Source organism: Pogona vitticeps, chromosome 4 (assembly GCF_051106095.1).
Source record: "Pogona vitticeps strain Pit_001003342236 chromosome 4, PviZW2.1, whole genome shotgun sequence".
Taxonomy (NCBI): Eukaryota; Metazoa; Chordata; class Lepidosauria; order Squamata; family Agamidae; genus Pogona; species Pogona vitticeps.
The window spans coordinates 195,433,846-195,453,173 of NC_135786.1; the positions used below are offsets into that span (position 1 = coordinate 195,433,846).

General features: G+C 39.4%; 2 protein-coding genes across 7 annotated transcripts in view; both read left to right on the forward strand.

Moving 5' to 3' along the window:
• Nucleotides 1-19,328, forward strand: part of RP1 (RP1 axonemal microtubule associated) — a 276,632-nt gene that overhangs the window by 87,832 nt on the left and 169,472 nt on the right. For all 5 annotated transcript variants that reach the window (XM_072998928.2, XM_072998925.2, XM_078393749.1 and 2 more), the window contains 6 exons: nucleotides 439-542; nucleotides 2,042-2,215; nucleotides 5,031-5,243; nucleotides 9,886-10,063; nucleotides 14,863-14,994; nucleotides 17,183-17,340. In XM_072998928.2, the coding sequence (XP_072855029.2) occupies nucleotides 439-542; nucleotides 2,042-2,215; nucleotides 5,031-5,243; nucleotides 9,886-10,063; nucleotides 14,863-14,994; nucleotides 17,183-17,340 (959 nt within the window). The remainder of the gene's footprint in view (nucleotides 1-438; nucleotides 543-2,041; nucleotides 2,216-5,030; nucleotides 5,244-9,885; nucleotides 10,064-14,862; nucleotides 14,995-17,182; nucleotides 17,341-19,328) is intronic.
• LOC144589330 (uncharacterized) overlaps nucleotides 1-19,328 on the forward strand; it is a 146,300-nt gene that overhangs the window by 67,634 nt on the left and 59,338 nt on the right. The window lies entirely within an intron of this gene.

Below are 19,328 nucleotides of genomic sequence, written 5' to 3' on the forward strand. Positions count from 1 at the left end.
GTATGCTTGAAAGGAGAAGCAAGTGTGCCCACTTTTTGCCATATGTTGATACACAGAATGAAGAAGTTGCTTGGGCTTTTGATTTTATCTCTCACTTTGTTCATCAAATGGCAAGATGGCCTTTGAATTCCATTGCACCAGAGCTGACAATCTAAGTCAAAAAGCTAAATAAAATAAAATAAAAATAAAAATCCAGTTGTATTTTGCAACTATGAAAATCTATATAGCATGACCCCTGCAAAGTAAATCTATGGATAAATAATATTAATAATATAATAGTTACATATTGTGAGATCCATCACCAAAATATCTAAACACTTCACATCTCAAGTGAGCAGGGGCAGGTGTGTCACAAAATCAGTTAATACAGGTTGAAGAGCATAGCAAAAAAAAAATGTGAATGACCTAATCCGTTTTTTCCCCTCTTGAACCTATTAGGACTTTTTGATGTGAATATGAAGAAGGGAAAAACATATATTCTAAAAAGTCACACAATGCCACATCTTGCGCTTGCTGTTGCTCATGGCACTGTCATTGGAATGGTACGAAAGTCTTTCAATATGTTCTTCATCTTTTGGACATTTAGATTTGTATTACAAATGCAACATAATGAATGATGAAATCATATTTCCACTAGAAATATGTGATTAATCTTATGCATATTTTTTTCCAACTTTTGAAGCTGTTTTTGTCTAAAGCTTCAAAATATCACAAAGCTTGTTTGGGAAGGAGATAACCCAAATACTGCCACTATCTTCCTAGTGATAGTTCATAGATACCACCGATGAAAAGCCTATAGGATTTGTCCCTGCAAATTGAATGATGCAACTATGCAATGAATAATCAAGAAGTAAATAGGGGTGCCCTCATCTTATGCCCATGGATGTCCCATAGGCATCTGGTTGGTCCTCAACAGAACAGAATGATGGACTAGATGGACCTTTGGTCTGATCTAGCATGTTATGTTGATATCATTCTAATTAATATTAGGAATGTGTTTTCGTCATAAAACGTTTTAATGTGATCTTTCGTAGACAAATCCAATTTCTCAGACCAATTAATAATAATAAGGTTTGAGGAAGCACTCCACAAAAGCTCACAACAAATATAGCAGTTAGCTTTTAACGTTCCACAACATTTCTTTTTCTTCTTTTATTTGTTTCTTTATTTCTTTTTTTTAACCTGATAATTTATGCTAGAAGACTACAGTAGGCTAGTGCTATCAGGTTGCAATGATCAAACAAGAGAAATTATGCTAAATGGTAAAATGAAAAGCTCGTGTTTATTGTTTCAGAAAGGCTGTAGGACAGGAGAAAACAAAAGAGAGTACCATACATAGATTTGGCTATAGAAATCCATAAAGTTCACTTCTATGCAGGGGAATATGCAGGTAGCCATATTGGTGATGATGTCATTCCATGTTTGACCGCTCCTCAAAAACAAAAAGAGAACCAAGACTGGCTAGCTTCTGCCATGGAGGAGCAAATAGACAAAATGCCAAATGTTTACTAATAAACAATGTTCTTCCTTTGCCACCACCACAATCTCTACTACTCATGAGTTATTATACTATCAAAAGTTTGCAGAAGTCTTACAAAGCACATTCAAGAGAAGGAGAGATTGGGATCAGATTAATATTTTACATAGATGACTTTTGATCAGAGCTGGGGGACCACTTCCCCTTCATGAGTTTGTTTAATTGTTTTTTTCGTTATTATGAATATTCCTGCTTATGCTTATGTTATGCATTATTGTTAACAGTAAACAGCACTACCTTAGTATTTACAAACAGTATTAGATCTGGCTAGTATAGCTTTAGAACACTGATGTGACACCATAAAGGAAAGAATTTTTTCATATATTTGCAGATAGATTTCCCGTGTTGATGAACCTATGCTATACTGTGTTGATGATAATATGCTGCTGACATTGCAGAACTCTGAGCAAAAGTTCCAGCTCTTTGTGCTCATGCTTTGACAACTTTGTTTTCAGCATGATTAATAGGTCGAACGGCCAATTAATCCTATCTTGCCCTTATTAGGACTATGGTGATATCCATTGTGAACTGCAAGTTCATGTTCAGCCAAATCGCTGTGTAATTCTAGAGTCAGCCCAGAATGCAGGCCAAATTGTGGCTTTTAATTTCCGGGGCACGGTTGCTGATGATACCACAGGCTATGCAAAACTAACAAAGGAGTTTGTTGTCCATGTTAAGGTAAGACGTAAGGAGAGAGAAATTGGGGTGTGTGTGTGCTGTGGCTAACAACAACAACAACAACAACAAGTAGTAGTAGTAATTAATTGCACTAAAATCACTATTGAGTTATGGTAACCCTTGCCATGGTTTTCTAGATATAAAGGAGTCTGAAGTAGTTTACCAGTCCTGTCTCCTGAGGGTGTGCTGGGATGGTATTACTTGCCCAAGGCTACACAGTCTGGCTCTCTTCCCAAGTTCTACGGTGAGGAATTGAACTCCCAACCTTCCATCCAGCTGTGCCATAATTTAAGCCAGTGGTTCTTAACCTTTGTTACTCGGATGCTTTTGAACTGCAACTCCCAGAAACCCCAGCCAGCACAGCTGGTGGTGAAGGCTTCTGGGAGTTGCAGTCCAAAACTCCTGAGTAACCCAAGGTTAAGAACCAGTGATTTAAGCCCTTGCAATTCTTGAAGAGGTTTCAGAAGATGAGATATCTGCACCCACTAGATGGAGCTGAAGACTGTGTCTGGGATTTAATACCCATGAAACAGTTTTCAAAATTTTAATAAGAAAAGAAAAGAAAAAAAAACCCACATACAAAACAAAACAAACAAACAAACCAAACCCACAGAACAACATCTTTGTTGTTCCTCATGTTCCTGCATTATTTTGTTAAAGACACACTTAAAGCAGATGAGGGTGTGTTCTAGTACTTCAAGACTATCATGGCTGATACACAGTGTTGCTTTAATCATTGTGCCGTTCCCCTACCCCCAGTCCAATTTTTCCTAAATAAAAATAAAATATGTTCCTTCTTTCAAAGCTGTCATTTGTGAGGTGCAGCACGAGCTTCACTTTGCTGTGCAAATACAATCTGTTCTCATAATTTCCACAACCCACTTACTTCTGGTCCATGTACCAGATCTTCCAGTTTTAACATAGTACACAGTGCAGCATAATGACTAGAGCTATGAGCAAAGAAGTCCTGCTAAACCTCTTTCAGAGCTTCCCTCTGCAATGGAATGTCATGAGATGCAAGCCACTGTCACCGTCCATCAACAGTAATACCAGTGTACTTAAAGCAGAGGTAGACGGACATTTACAGTTGAGGGGCAACCCCCCCCATGGACCATAGAACGCTATACCCTACTTCAACAACCCCAAACTTTGCACCCAGAATTATAATCCTGGAAGTCTCCAAGAGAGCAGAAATCACAATTTTCGTAATATTTTGCCTTTCCCAGGCCCTGTTTTATGACAGAAAAGTATCCTAACTTCATAAGAAGAAGTGACCAACTGGTTATTTCTGATTTCTCAAAAGATCCTTTTTTGAACCCAAGTTAGGCATGGAATGATTATATAATAATTACTTAAAACTTTATGAAAAAGCTTCTGGAAGATACCATTTGTCATTTTGAAGAGATAGTGTAGTTGAAGCATTTTGAAGGCATAGTGCAGTTGTTGCTGTTTATCCATTGTGAAGAACATAAAATGTTGCCATCTGTGGCCGAAAGCATGCTTTTGTGGGCATGATGGCTCTATTTCCCCCCTTCACACATGCCCCCCCAGCTTTCAGAGGTTTATTTTCTTGGTCTTTAGACAGCTTTTTCAAAAACCCCTCTTCTAAGAAAATATCTGTCTCATTGGACCTGTCAGGAAGATCACTATAATCATCATTTCCCTTTACAGGTAGGAAACTGAGGCTGAGAACTGAATTGTTCAAAGTCATGTACTAAATCCATGGCTAAATTCAGAGACCAAAAGATTACTCCATTTATTAAAGCTCCAAGGTCCCAAAAGTGATTTGCCAAAGTAATATTAGCACTTTTAAGGAGCTCTACTATCCCATTATTTAAAAGTAACTAAAATAGTTAATAAGAATGTTATAACCTAATGCTTACTTACATTGTGAGACCAGCGATTTCCTGTAAATATAAATGTAACTAAAACAAGTTAGTTGTTGTGGGTTTTTCGGGCTCTTTGGTCGTGTTCTGAAGGTTGTTCTTCCTAATGTTTCGCCAGTCTCTGTGGCTGGCAGCTTCAGAGGACAGCACTCTGTGCTCAGCCTTCACGAATCCATAAAACAAGTAACATTACACTGTAAAAAGTCTGAAATGATCCCTTATTATAATTATCATTCAAGTTAGGAGTTGTTATTTATTTATTTATTTGTATTAGTTTTATTTATATGCTACATTTCTCCCAACAAGGGACCCAAAGCAGCTATATGTTATCCTGTAGTTATTGCAAAAAAGAAGGATTTAATTACAAGTATTTTATATTTCTAACAATTTGAGATTTAAGCCCAGTTAATCCAGATCTGAGTTCAGTGCTATCTGAAAGTCTCTATGAATTTGGTAGTTTCCGATGCAGTTTCTTTGCTCCAAATATACTCAAAAAGGCATGTTTCTTCCAAAGGATGGACAAGATCCAGAAATAACAGAAAATTGTTGAGTGGTGTTCTTGAGACCACTATGTGTCATCATAAAGACTTTTATCTAACAGTACATTATCTATCCATGTATAAAATTAGAAAACAGGAACTCATGTGGCTGAATTCAGATTATCTCATATTCACTTCAGTCATGCTTCTAGATAAGTACTGTACGTGTAATGTCACATATAAATAAATAAATAAATAAATAAATAAATAAATAAATAAATAAATAAATAAATAAATAAATAAATAAATGTATGTTTCTGTTTACTGACTTTTTTTGTAGGTAACAAGAACTGAATAGTTACTACACTGCTCTGAAAAAGATATCTGTTGAAAAATGGAAGGTCTGAAAGGCAGTATTATTTACAGTTGATTCTCTTCATTGATTTTTAGGGAGTGTTCCATAACAGTGCCATAATATTGCTCACGACTAGCTACTGCCAGTCTCTTTGCCTGAGGTCTGATGGGAGCTGCAGTGGAGCAGGAAATCAATCTGAGGATTCTTACTGGAGAATACATAAAATCAGCTCTCGGGTGTGCATGTTTGAGAGTGCCAGACACCCTAGAATGTATCTGAGGATCAAGAGTGGCCAGTGTGATGGAAATGTAAGCAGTTCATTTTCACAGTTTTTCTGCAAACGTGGAAATAATATGCCATAAGAAGAAAGTGCTGTTCAATTGTGTAAGCATGAAAGAATCTGGCTAGATGTTGAGGGTACAAGACATTGGCCATCCATATTTAAGTTGTAGGTTTACAGATACATGTTCTAATGTCTGTTGCATAATATGATGTACCTATCTTATGACTGGCAATCTCAAGATGATATTAATAATGCTCCTTTTTCATAATAATTTTGAATCTGGTTTTAAGGTCAATGCCAATTACTGATTAAGGAATGTTAGCTATAGAATGCCCAGAATATTGTATCTTATAAGGATCAGTAGATTTGCAGTAATAAAAATGTCAAATGATAAATTAAAATGTCTCTTATAAAACAGTATGATGTTATTAATAAGATGGCAATGCTCTCAGATTCTTAATAATAACTTCTTCAGAACAAAGATAGACTAAGAGCAGAACAAATAGACTTATATAAATAATGATCCTGGGAAACCAATAAGAAGGTACTTACTATGGCGGCTGCATCAAATCCTGTTGGAAATGTTCTGTTTCAAAATGTACAGCATGTTGTATACTGATTTACATATACCTGTTCTGAAAGAAATTCATTCCAGGCTTTACTAATTATTTGCCTCTTTGTGTGTTGAACCTGGTTGGACAGCCAGATTCTGTTAGCATCACTCTGTAACTGTCCTCCCCAGTCTGGTGGTCGGCACTTGCTTTGGACTATAAGCCATAGAATCTGTAGCATTTTAATGTACATTCATTTTTACACATTTAGAAGCCAGAGAGCTTCAGGAACTTCATGTCTCTTCCCCTGCCCCCACCACGGTATTTACAGGAAATGTATTGTACCAATTGATTTTATCTATCCACCTGTCTATCTATATAAAATATTTTACCCAGCCTTTCTTCTTCAAAGGACCCAAGGCAACTTGCATCTTTAAAAGACAATATCAAAGCTACCAATAGTGAGTATACACATATTAAAAAGGATAAAATAAATGCCATACAAAAAAAAGGCAACACCAAAACACATTCAAAGCAGTAAGATACAACAACCCATTAAAAAACCTCACTCAGAGAGTTGATTACCAATTTATTAAAAGCAGCCAGATTAATAAGAGCCAGGAATTGGAAATCAAAAGTTGAATTTCAAATGGAAGAATGGTATAATAAAATGTGGAATATTACTATAAATGAGAAATTAACTTGTAATTTAAAGGTCAAGAAAGGAGAGATTACAAATATTTTTATGATATATGGGACAGATTTATTGAATATGTGCTAACAAAAGGGAAAGGGAAAGTTCCAAATCAGGAATCAATGCAGCTCTGGAGATGATGACAATAAAGGAAGAAGAATAAAGACAATGGAAGAAGGAGACTACTGCAAGAGGTCCCGACTAGGGTGGTGGGGAACACAATTGATTTGTATTTTGGTTTATGTATTTTATGTTGTAGTTTATAATACAGTGGTGCCTCACATAACGAGCACACCATTTAACAATGAATCCGCATAGCGATGCGGATTTTGCGATCGCTAATGCGATCGCATACTGATGTTTTATCGCATTGCGATGGGGAAACAGCTGTTCGGCAGTTCCAAAATGGCCGCTGGAACACCCAAAATGGCCACCAGAACACCCAAAATCGCTGCTGGAACACCCAAAATGGCCACCAGAACACCCAAAATGGCCACCGAAACACCCAAAATGGCCACCGGAACATGGGGGAACATCGCAGAACGGTGAGTTTTTGGCCCATTTGGAATGCATTAAATGAAGTTTAATGCGTTCCAATGGGCTTTTCTGTTCCGTTTAGCGATGTTTCCCCATAGCGAAGTTAATCCGGAATGGATTAACCTCGCTATGCGGGGTACCACTGTATTTTATTTTAAAAAAACCTACTTAGGCAGCCAGTCACTGAGGGAAAACTTGACTGAAGAGAAAATATTCACCTGCTTGTGGAAAGACAGCAAAGATGTGGTTAGGCTAGCCTGCTGTGGGAGAGAGTTCCAAAGTCTAGGAAAAGCAATAGAGGAGGCTCCCCTTCTATGTACCCACAAAATGAGCCTGTGAAGGTGACAGGACTGAGAGAAAGGCTTCTCCTGATGATCTTAACACTTAAAGCAGGCTCATAAAGGGAGATGTGGTCCTTGAGATAGCTTGGGCCCAAGCCATGTACGGCTTTAGACAGTAGGTTAGAACCAACACCTTGAATTCAGTTTGGAAACAAATTGGCAGGCAGTGGAGCTGCTGTGCCAAGGGGGTTATGTGTTCCCTGTATCCAGAGATCACATCTGAAGCAATCTGGCTACTTTATTTTGGACCTGCTGAAACTTCTGGACACTTTCCATTGGCAACCCCACATAGAGTGCATTGGTGCAATCCACCTGGGATGTAATTAAGGCATGTGTCACTGTGGCCAGAGCAGAGCTTTCCAGGAATGGGTGCAGCTGGTACACTAACTGTGCAAAGGCATTCCTGGCTTCCACCAAAACCTGGACATCTAGACCCAGAGACAAATCCAGGAGCACCTTCAAGTTATGCACCTGTGTTTTCAGAGGGAGTGCAACTTCATCCAGCACAGGCTGTATCATTATTCCCTTTTGACTGACCTGGAGCACCTCTGTATTGTCTGGATTAAGTTTCAGTTTATTCACCCTCATCCAGTCTATTACTGACATCAGACACTGATCTAGAGCTGAAACAGCCTCCTTGGATTTAGATGGCAAGGAGAGACTGAGTATCTACATTCTGGTGACACCAAACCCCAAAACTCTGGACAGCCTTGGCAGTAGTTTCATTCAAAAATGGAATGTATAGAACCAAATATGTTTACAAGTCTGTAAAACTTTTACAAGTAAAGGCTTTAATACATCCACAATTGCTTTTTTAAAATGTCCAATGGATGTGTTTATGGGCCTTCTCTGTCACTGCTCCTAGACTCTGGAACTTCTTCCCATGGGAAGCCAGGCTGGTCCTATCTTTACTGTTCTTCCAGAAGCAGGCAAAAACCTTGTGCTTTTAATTATGTACGCCAACTCACGTCCTTTTTAAGGAGAAAGATGGGGGTAAAATATCTTAAATAAATCAAATAAAATCTACCTCAAAATGGTGCCAACATATTTTTGCTAAATTAGTAAGCTTTCTCTCCCCCCCCCCCCATGCTTATAGTTTTCACAAAATCTTAGGAAAAGAAAACTGGGACATTTCACTGTAAATCAGGTTAAATTTTCCTATACTGTACTGCTAAATGTATCAGAACTTCTCTGACTCATCTAACATGATTCACACATCCATGGATTCAGAACATTTGATATACTTGTAAGAAGCCTCCTCCTCAGTTACCAGAAAATGCATACTACTGAAGCCTCTACAAGTCTTACTCATCCAAGGGTAGACTTAGCGTTGTGCTCAGCTTTTCTCTCCCACAGCAAGATTTTAAGTTCACTCCATTTACCTTTCCTTCCCCCTCTGATCATGTTTCCACCTCATCTGTAGCTTGGCTTTGTCAGTCTTTCCATGCTATGGCCTCCTATTTAACATTTCTTCAGCTGGGTGCTCAGGGGGTTAGGTAATCATAGCAGTTGCATTTCCATGAGGCTTACACCAAGACCCAGGTCTATAGAACCTATGTCCTGAGCCCACTCCTGTACTGCAGTGAGTCCTGGACCCTTCATGCACGGCAGGAGAGAAAGCTGAACACATTCCATATGTGTTGTCTCCAACAGATTTTTAGTATAACGTGGCAGGACAAAGTCCCAAATAGAGTAGTCCTAAGATGGAGCTGGAATTTTTAGCATGTATACATTATTGAAACAGCTACATCTACATTCGCTTGGGCATGTCATGAGAATGGCTGATGGTCGGATTCCAAAAGATCTCCTATATGGAGAATTTGTGCAGGGACATTGCCCCAGAGGGAGACCACAGCTGCAATACGAGGACATCTGCAAACAGGATCTGAAGGCCTTGGAAATGGATCTCAACAGATGGGAAACCCTGACATCTGAGCGTTCTGCCTGGAGGCAGGCGGTGCATCACGGCCTCTCCCAATTTGAAGAGACACTTGTCCAGTAGGCCGAGCAAAGAGGCAGTCCTGAAAGCAGCAAAATCAGGGAGCTAGACAGGGTACAGATTGTATTTGTCCTTAATGTGGAAGGGATTGTCACTCTCGAATTGGCCTTCTCAGCCACACTAGGCGCTGTTCCAAGTCCTCCATGCAGAGCATGATACAGTCTCTCGAGACTAAAGGATGCCTAACCATCTTCAGGCAGATCTCTGGGGACTTTGTAGAAAACAAATCAGATCAATAACTAGATATTTGCAGGGAAGAAACTGAGCACCTTGTAATATTCTTACTCTTTTTCAAAACTCTGAAAATCAGCTAAGGTTGAAGCCAGTTGTAGTCCATGCAAATGCACATCCAGCTAGCTCAAGAGTCCACGATAAGCCTTAGAAACATAGAAATTACTACTTCATATTGAACTCCATTTTTTTTACTGAGACATAAAGAGTACATGAACAAACATCTTATATTCAATATTTTCTTTTAAAAACTGAATATAATGTTTTCCATAAGTGTGACACGTTGAGCTGTGTTTATGTTTGCTTACTCACAGGGCACAGGAGATGTGGACTGTCACTTCATAGTGGAAAATAACTTAGAAAGTGGCTCTGTAAGTCTGGAATCTTTACAGAACAGAGGAATATATGTTGGCCTTCTCCCTAACGGTCAGACAAAACCAGTCGTTCATACTGGAGAAAGCAACATTTTGTTTTACCCACAAGTTGTCAAATGTATGTATTAGTGTAATGATATCTTTAGTAATTTATCATAGCAAGTAGTATTTTACTTAAAGCATATTTGTGTAATTCACTATTTTAAAAATGAGTGGTAAAAACTAAGGATAGATAGTATGGCATTTAAGGCATTCATACAAGGCTTGTTTATGAACAATGTGGTAGTGATCTTACTTAAATTGTGTTTCTGCATGTTTCTTCTATATCCAAAGAGTATACTGAAGCAATTTATGAAAACTAAAAACTTAAAATGCAATATATGATAATATATTCATTAAAACAATACAAATAAATATAAATATATTTCTAAAAATATCACCTAAATCGCGAAAGTAACAAGCTCTACATGTAACAACTGAAGTGAATCAATTAAACTGCCCAAATATCAGGAAAAAGCAAACTTTCTCTTGGAATAGCTGTGTGGGAGAATCTGGGCTATTATTTTCTAATGGAGAAAAGTATTTCTGCTATATGACCTATAAAATGTAGATGATGATGATGATTTTAAAACACCAGGCACAGTCAATCAAAACAATAAAAACATTGGTGTTATATAACAGATACAAGTTTTAACAAAAAACCTAAGTATCTGTTAAATATCAGTGCAGTATGTATGCTGTTTAGAGATGGGGATGAATCACCATTTTGGTTAATCGTCTTGCTTTGTGATCCGTTAAAGTTGATGAATCATGAAGCACGAACCTCTGCCCATGAACCAACAAAGCATGAATTTATTTTTTTAAGCTAACTCCCCCACCCCTACAGCCTGTCCCCCTGCCCCTACCTTGCCTCCCTACCTTGGTGGTCACCACCACTGCTGCCCCACTGCTGCCCCACCACACCTACTGCCACACTGCTGCCCCCGTTCTACCGTGCTGTGCTGCCTGCTGCCACCACCCCCCACGGCCACCCTGCTGTCACCACTGCCTTAAGGCAGGCTAAGGGAATCCAGGCTGCCCTTTGCAAAGACGGCTGCTGCAGCTTCCCTACTCTAAATGAAGCCACAGACACTACCTTTGCAAAGGGCAGCCAGTGTCCCTTACTGCAGGCTGTGGCTGCGGAGGCCACCGCAGTGGGCAGCAATGGATGACTGTGGCACCAGGCAGTAGCAGATGGTGGCAGCGGCTAAGATAAGGAGAGGAAGGGCCCGAGAGATAGGCAATGGGGGTGGGTAGCTGTGGGGCTGGTTGGCTGCCTAGTGGTCTGCCGATCAGCTGATTGGCAGGCCATATGGAGAGTGGGAAGGCCATAGGAAGAGAGGGAAGGCTAGCTTTCCCTCTCTTCCTATGGGGGATGAATAAACATGGGGAATATTCATCCCTTTGTATTCACCAGTGTCTCTGGAACTGACAAATATGAAAGGATGAATATTTAATGAATCAGCGATTTTTAAGAAATATTGTGATTCATTTTTAAATTATTAAATGTCCAATGCTGTTCCTAATATTGCCGTTTTTTGTGGCTCTAATTGTGTTATTTCTGAGATCTGTAACTGCTTATAGTACTGTGTGAAATTTCTTGATATTGTTCCCAAAGCCTCAATGAGTACAGGGACCACTGAAGTGTGTTTCCTCCACAAGCAAGATGTTTCAGTTGTCCAGGGATCTTAATTTTTTTTAATTTTTTCTGTTCCCACCCAAACTCTGGCACCCCCCAGAATTGCAATGTGAATGATCCAGACATTTCTTTACTCTATTACTACTATGTCGGGGGGGGGGGTTTGTTCAAGGTGTCAATCGGTTTGGATCCAGAAATCCCACAGGATTTTGACTTCCTTATTTTCTGACACCTTCTCTATCTGATGTTCCCATGGGTTTTTGGAGGCCGGCAAGTTATGTTTTTTGCAAAATGACCAGTGCATAATTTTGCCATTCTATCATATTTAATTTTGTAATCTATTTGTGCAATCTTTGGACATTCGCAGATGAGGTGTGATATAGTTTCATCTTTTACTTGGCAGAGTTGTCATTTGCTGTTAGCACTAATTCCTTGGATCTTAGCTTTCATCACATTGGTTTGGAGTGCTTGTTCTGGTGCAGCAAAAATCAAGCCTTTGGTTTCTTTCTTAAGGGATCCCAATTTTTGCCATGCCCATGTTGAATTATGATCATGCTTTCCATCTATATTTCTCAGGTGTTGTCCATGTAGTGGTTTATTTTTCCAGCTGTTTGATTTATTTTTAAATTGTTTCTTATATTGAACCTTTGTTTCAGCTGTTTTCAAAATATTCTCCATTTTCACAGCCTCAAGTAATTTTTCTCTGCTTGTACTGATATAATCATTTAGGCTTCTTTTTTTCCTCCTCTACTACCTGCTGTATTTTCCTCCTCTCCTACCTGCTGTACCTCCATGGCCTCCAATTATTTGTGGTAAATATAAAGTATCCACATCACTTTTTGTATGTAGTTCATTAGTTTCCATGTTTTCGAATCCAATTCTTCTAATGTGCCCATGGAGGGGATGATGATGATGACAGTGCTTGAAAAACACTAGGCACAGTCAAAATTATAAAAACATTAACTGGTATTATATAACAGATAGAGATTTTAACCAAAAACCTAAGTTCCTGTTAAATGTCAGTGCAGTATGTATTCTGTTACTAATATTGCTGCTTTTGTAGCTCTGATGGTGTGATTCTGAGATCTGCAACTGCTTATAGTACTATGTGAATAGTACTATAGTATTATTATTATTATTATTATTATTATTATTATTATTATTATTATTATTATTATTATTATTATTATTATTATTATTATTAAGCATGTTATTTTGCTGAAGAGCAAATTAATATTCTACAAGGTAATTCTAAAAATTATGGCAGCTGAAACAAAAAACTATAAGTTTGAAACTGTATCAGATGCAGCAGATGTAGCTGAAAATGTGATCTTGATCTGTGCTCAGTTTAAGGGCAAAGGGTTTTCGAGTTACGATTTTTTAAATGTAAAACTGCCCCCCCTCCTATGCAGACGCTGCCAGTCTGCAGATTTAAAACAGAACAAATACATTGAAAAGACCAAACATCCTTATTTTGAAAGAGAATGATTATGCTCAGCCACTTCTTTTATTTGGAAGGAATCCAGGCTCCAGGGGCTATAATAGTGAATCTGAAAAAAGCAATTTCAAAGCTGAAAATACTCTGACTTTCTTATACACTAGTTATTAGTTTCAATTGTCTAAACAAACACTGTGCAGATGTAGCAGACATTTGGATCTTGCTCTATGCTACGTTTGTGGATATTCGGGCAAAGGATTCTCAAATTAAGATTTTTTAAAAACTAAAATTGTTTTAAAATTCCCCCATGCAAAAACAACTGATCATAAACAACCCAGATTTAAAATAGCTCATATAAATTGAAAAGGCCTGTCTTGCTTATCATGGAAGACAATGGTTTGTCATACTTACTTTTTTTAATTTGGAAAGAATCCAGGCCATAGGGACTGAAATATTGGTCCTGAAAAAAGACATTTCAAAAGGCATTTTTGAAACATCTGAGCATGTGTATAAACAGCAAGAGCTTTGCAAAGTAGATATATTGTTGCAACCTCGTGAACCTGGAAAGAAGATTTGGGGGGGGGCAATGAAAGGTCACAGAAACAGTTAAAAGATAGATTTTTTTTTTGTGATAGACAAAAAAACCTCCAGTCTTGTTTTAAAGAAAGTAATGAAGTGACAATCTTCTAGAAAGGGACATTTCTCCTTGTATCTCAAGGGAATTAGCATACATTTTGTAATGCTAATTGCAAAGCATTTCTGCATTACAAAAGCACAGTGTTGTGTTTGTCCCAGCCCTGAATGCTTTTAGTAAACATTCTTTCAGGATTTCTGAGACCAGGCCCCTGACACAAGTCTTCAAAAAGACTACTGCCATTCACAAAGTGACATCAAGCAAGGGAACATCCCAGAAGCTGATCCCTTTCTTCATCAGTTAACCACTTTTCCAGTGATTGTCGCAGCTGTTTTTTGACAAGTGTGAATGGCAGTGAGCACACAATAGGATATCTTGTAGACCAGTGGTCCCCAACCTTGGGCCTCCAGATGTTCTTGGACTTCAACTCCCAGAAATCCTGGCCAGCAGAGGTGGTGGTGAAAGCTTCTGGGAGTTGTAGTCCAAGAACATCTGGAGACCCAAGGTTGGGGACTACTGCTGTAGACCATCTTGACTGCTGCCATAGGTCAACAGGCAGACTGCTCGTTGCTCTGTAAAGCTTGGCATCCTTTTTCCTGCTGGCAATGTAGGCATGATATTGTGAAGTAATATCGGGGCATTTCCTAGCATTTTGAATCATAGATAAAGAAGCACAATATCTCACTTCCATTAACTGAAGGTTTTTTGAACAACAATATGGTAGTAATATTGCTTCTTCATTAAAGGCCACTTTCCTGTTAGTCAGAGTGTCAACAGAATACATTGCTAAGTGAACTGTGCACACATTTAGTTTTGGTCGATATAGAATTCAGACAATGTTTCTGTTTTAAAAAATGAAGAACATACAAGAAATTAGTGATAAGATAAAGAAAAATTCCAGAAGGATAATACCCTCGATGTATATATAATAATAATTTTGATTTTCCAAATAAAGATAGGAATTTATTACTAATCCTTTTTGTGTTGGGGAGATGTTAAGGAGCAATGAGTTTCTAAGTGGATATTCAAGTAATATAGCTATACCATTCATTAGAAAAAGAAGAGAATATCTAGGTGAAAAAACAGAAAGTTTGGTGAAGTGTATGTAAGATTTCTAGGGAAATAAGAAAGTGAAGACCTATAATCTTTTTTGTAATTAAATTTCAGTTGGCAGAGAAAAACCTATGGGAACGTCAGCAACTGCTGCACAGCAGAAAGAGGTAATCGGAGATTCCAAACAGCTAGAAGCGGGAACTCAGAATATAGTAAGCCACAGACAACAAGATTCTCCTGTCTCAGGTAGGACCAATGAGTTGTAAATAAATCAACTATTACAACATTCTGGTTGCTTCAGTTGGCCATCTTAATGGTACCACTCTGATCTGACCCAGCCATTCCTTAGACATTTTGAATCTTGGAAGCCATATTTTAGAATTGCTGATGTAAATGCTTAAAAGAAAAGTAAGATGACAGACACACAGGATAATCATATAAATTTCGTATGTTGAATCTTAGCATAATAATGTGCTATCAAGTCAGTTCTCACTTATGGTGACCCTTTTTCAGGGTTTTCTAAGCAGAGACGTGATTTACCATTCCCTTCTTCTGGGAGTGTCTTGAGATTGTGCAACTTGCCGGAGGCTACACAGACTGGCTCTACTCACAGGAGGGACAATAGAGAATTGAACTCCCAACCTCTGGCTCTCACAGTACCAAAGCCATTGTGTTAATTGGAAGAGAGCAGGATTCACACGTTATACTGGCACAATTAAAACCATGTATGGAGTAGCCAGGTTTCCCCTCTGAACTAAGGCTTCCACTTTGTAAATCTTAAAATAGCGCCTAAAGTTCCTCACCTTTCTGTGAAAGTAGAAAAGTAATTGTTCTACCAGTGGAAATACCATCACACATGAGGTGGAATAATACTCTGGGAGCTTCTGCTTTCCATTCCTCCCCACCCACTTTGCAATAGCACCTTTCACAAGATCGCCATCAGTTTAATTTGCTACTCTTGACACCAACAGATTCTGAATAAGAAACTTCACATGCATGCAACCCTTCTCTGAGAAGCAAATGATTCAGGCAATTCATCATTAGTATGCACAGGTTTTAAAGCAAAGAACAGCTATGGCAGTATTTACTGACCTCCTCTTTCCTTTGTTTAATGTTCAGGTTTCAGATGTCAGGGTTCAGATATCATGTTTCTCAATGCACATCAATTAGATGATGGCATTCTTGACTTGAGCCCAGCGGCTACTTGACTTCTATTTCTGTGTATTTTTCGGTGTCCACGTTTAATGTTTACAGCCATGTTTTAGTCTTTAAGAGGTATTTATTTCCAAGCTTCCATCTCAGAAGTGAGGCAGACCCCCCAGGAAGCAGATTTTTACTGTCATGAAAGAACAAGAAATTGTTAATTTGTTATTATTGTGATTTTACCGACAGCTTTTAAAAAAAATAACTCTGAATGGTTCTGAGGTCTCCAAGGCTATCTTGACCAAAAGGTCTGAGGAAAAGGCTCTGTCAGAATGAAATTTTGGGGCAGGGCAGGTTCCTTTGTCCAGCTGTAACTGCCACTTTTCTGTTGTGGAATTATTTGCCATAGCAAGAAAACAGCCAGGGCGCACCCACTTGGTTCCTCATTATAAGATGTCTTCATAATGAAGCATCAGCCAGCTGTCCACTCCAGTGGTGCCAGCTGCTGTTTGAGTGTGTGGACCTATGGCTCATTCTGAGACTCCTCAGAGCAAAGCACCTGAAGAATCATGTGTTCGTGCTGCATAATTTAGGCTCTCCAGAGCAGACAACCCACCCTGTGCAGCACCCTGAAAAGCCTTCAGAAAGAAACACAGGGCAAAGATGATACTGCTGGGGGAGGCTGAGTCAGGTACTTCCGTGCATCAGTACTTGCCACAGCAAAATAGCAGCTAGTGGGAGTTTTCAGAGTATCCACATGGCCTGATGCGATGTTCTCAGGAGTCTTTAAAATAAGACATTCAACCAAGCCTGGCAGCAACCACAACCATCTCAGAGTAGGCGAAGCATGCAGTCTGCTGCTCTTTCAGTTTGGCACCTGAGGTAGATTCCTCTTGCCTTGTGGGAGGAAGCCCTGACTGTACCCAGCAGACCCTGTTTTTCAGCTATTTGGGCATGGTGCCAAAATCATTCTGTACAGTTGGTGTGTTCCTGAACCTCAGCAATTCACATGATAGTTGATAGTCTAAAGTACAAGGACTGATTGAGAACAATGTCTGCAAGGAAACTGTGATAACTTCACTGGCCTTTTGCTGTCCTATCCCATGTTTTGCTCACTAATTATTCTGGGTGCCATGATCTGGACATTCAGCATTATCCAAATCAGTCTTTCTTCTTGTGCTTTCTGCACAATGCCAGTAGATGCATGACAATCTTGATCTACTATTGACATTCTGGCCTTTCCAGAGAAAATGAGAATGATCCAAAATGGTTGTTCTTTTTCCCTCTTCAGATAATAAATGGGAAGTATCAGTACTGACAGGAGATTCAAAAACCCAGACAAATGTCACTGTATGGATATATGGAGATGAAGGGATTGCTGGACCAATAACTCTTGAAAAAGACAACAAAGAACACCTGTTTCTACCCAGGACAGAATATGCATTCCAGGTAGCTAATAAAAGCCGGGGATGTTATTTTGCTGCATATTTTTAAAATTAGAAGATCATTCTCTTCTGTGGTAGGTAAAAATGCCTCCTGGTATGTTTATTGCCTCACATAAATCTCTCCAAATGTTTTTGGATTCAACATTAAATCAGCCCAGTGTATATAGGAAATGGCAGAGGGAATGTCTTTTCTGTCGTATCTATGAAAGCAGGAGCAATTGGAAAAGAAAATTGTTTTCTTTAAGACAGTTAGTTATAGGCAATTGGTTGGAGGCTTGTCTTTAAAACAATACGCCTCTGTGCCAATTGTAGGCAGTTAAAGGAAAGCACACACCTTTACTAATGAAAATAGTATATCATTTCTGGAGCAGTTTGGTTCTGAAATGTAGTCTTGCACATAGCTTTGGGAGTTGGTGTAGTAGAGATCCTTCATGGCTTCATCTGCGAAGAGTAGAAATATGGCTATTTTCCAGTGTGTGGAAAGGGTGAGATCCAGTGAGTTTATTCCACTTCTTCATGTAGTACCAGATGGAAACAATTATCCAATTTCTCTTCCATGTTTCCTCAAAACCTGCTGTGGAGGTATCTGACTTGGGCTGACTCTGATGGCAGCCCTGTGAGATGTACAGCATGTCACTTAGTTTTAGAACTGGCTGTGGACTGGATGAAAGGATGAATTAGGTAGTTTGACGAGTTCATGGTCCCAGTAGCATTTGGATCAATTATCTACTTTATGCACAAATCCCAAGGACTTTCCTAAGCAGTTGAGAGAGTGGGCTATGTTGAGATTTCAACTGCAAAGTTTAGAGTTGCTACCTACATTGTTCATACAACAGGATTTGGATTAAATATTATTGTTTATATCACTGTGGAATCAGAAAACAGAGTAAGTTAGCTGAAGCTATTGATCCCTTTGCAATTATTATCTGATATAATACTGGAATCCTTGATTTTCATTTTCATAACCAAATCTCAAAGTCCTTTATGCAAACAATGTTGACAGAGTGCTTGATTGTTTCAGGGTCACCACCTCTTCACTAAACCCTTGCCCGGCCTGGCTCTTGAAAGCGGCCAGACCTTTAACAACAGAGTGACCAGTGACTATTATCAATGGGTTCCCTTAAGAGCAGGGTTCCCCTTGCCCTCAAAGAGACACTTATTAAACCAATCCATAAAAAGCCCAATTTGGCAGCGGATAATAGTAATGACTATCGACCCATTGCCAATGTCCCTTTTATTAGCAAGCTAATGGAGAGAGTGATGACTGACCAACTTCACTTCTGGAGGAAACCAACTCCCTCGACCCATTCCAGTCCAGGTTCAGACCGCATCATGGTATAGAGATGGCATTGGTCGCCCTGCAAGGTGACCTTCTGAGGTAGGCTGATAAGGGCAAAGAATCCTTGTTGGTCCTCCGCGACCTGTCAGTGACTTTTGATACTATTGATCATGGTATCCTCCTGGGGAAGCTCTCTGGCTTAGGGATTGGAGCTCAGGCCTTGGCCTGGCTCCAGTGCTTCCTGGAGGACCATGCTCAGAGAGTACAGCTTGCTGTCCACTCCATGGACTCTCAGTTGTGGAGTCCTGCAGGGGTCAATCATCTCCCCAGTGCTATTTAATAACTATAAGAGGTTGCTGGGGCAAGGTCATCAGGAGTTTTGGAGCTTCGTGTCACCAGTACATGGACAACACCCAGCTCTATCTCTCCTTCCATCCTTCTGCAGAGGATGCTGTTCTGTCACTTGAGTGCTGCCTGGACACCATGCTGGGGTGGATGAGGGATAACAGACTGAGGCTGAACCCGGGCAAGATGGAAATCCTGTGGGCGGGTGTCCCTAGTGTATGCAGTCTGGGTTCTTCCTTCTCTTTTCAGGGTGCTACTCTTTCAGCAAAGGATGGGGTGAACAGCTTGGGCATACTGCTGGACCCTGTGTGGTCAATGGAATCCCAAATAGCGTCTGTGGTCCGTTCTGCCTTTTTCCATCTAAGGCA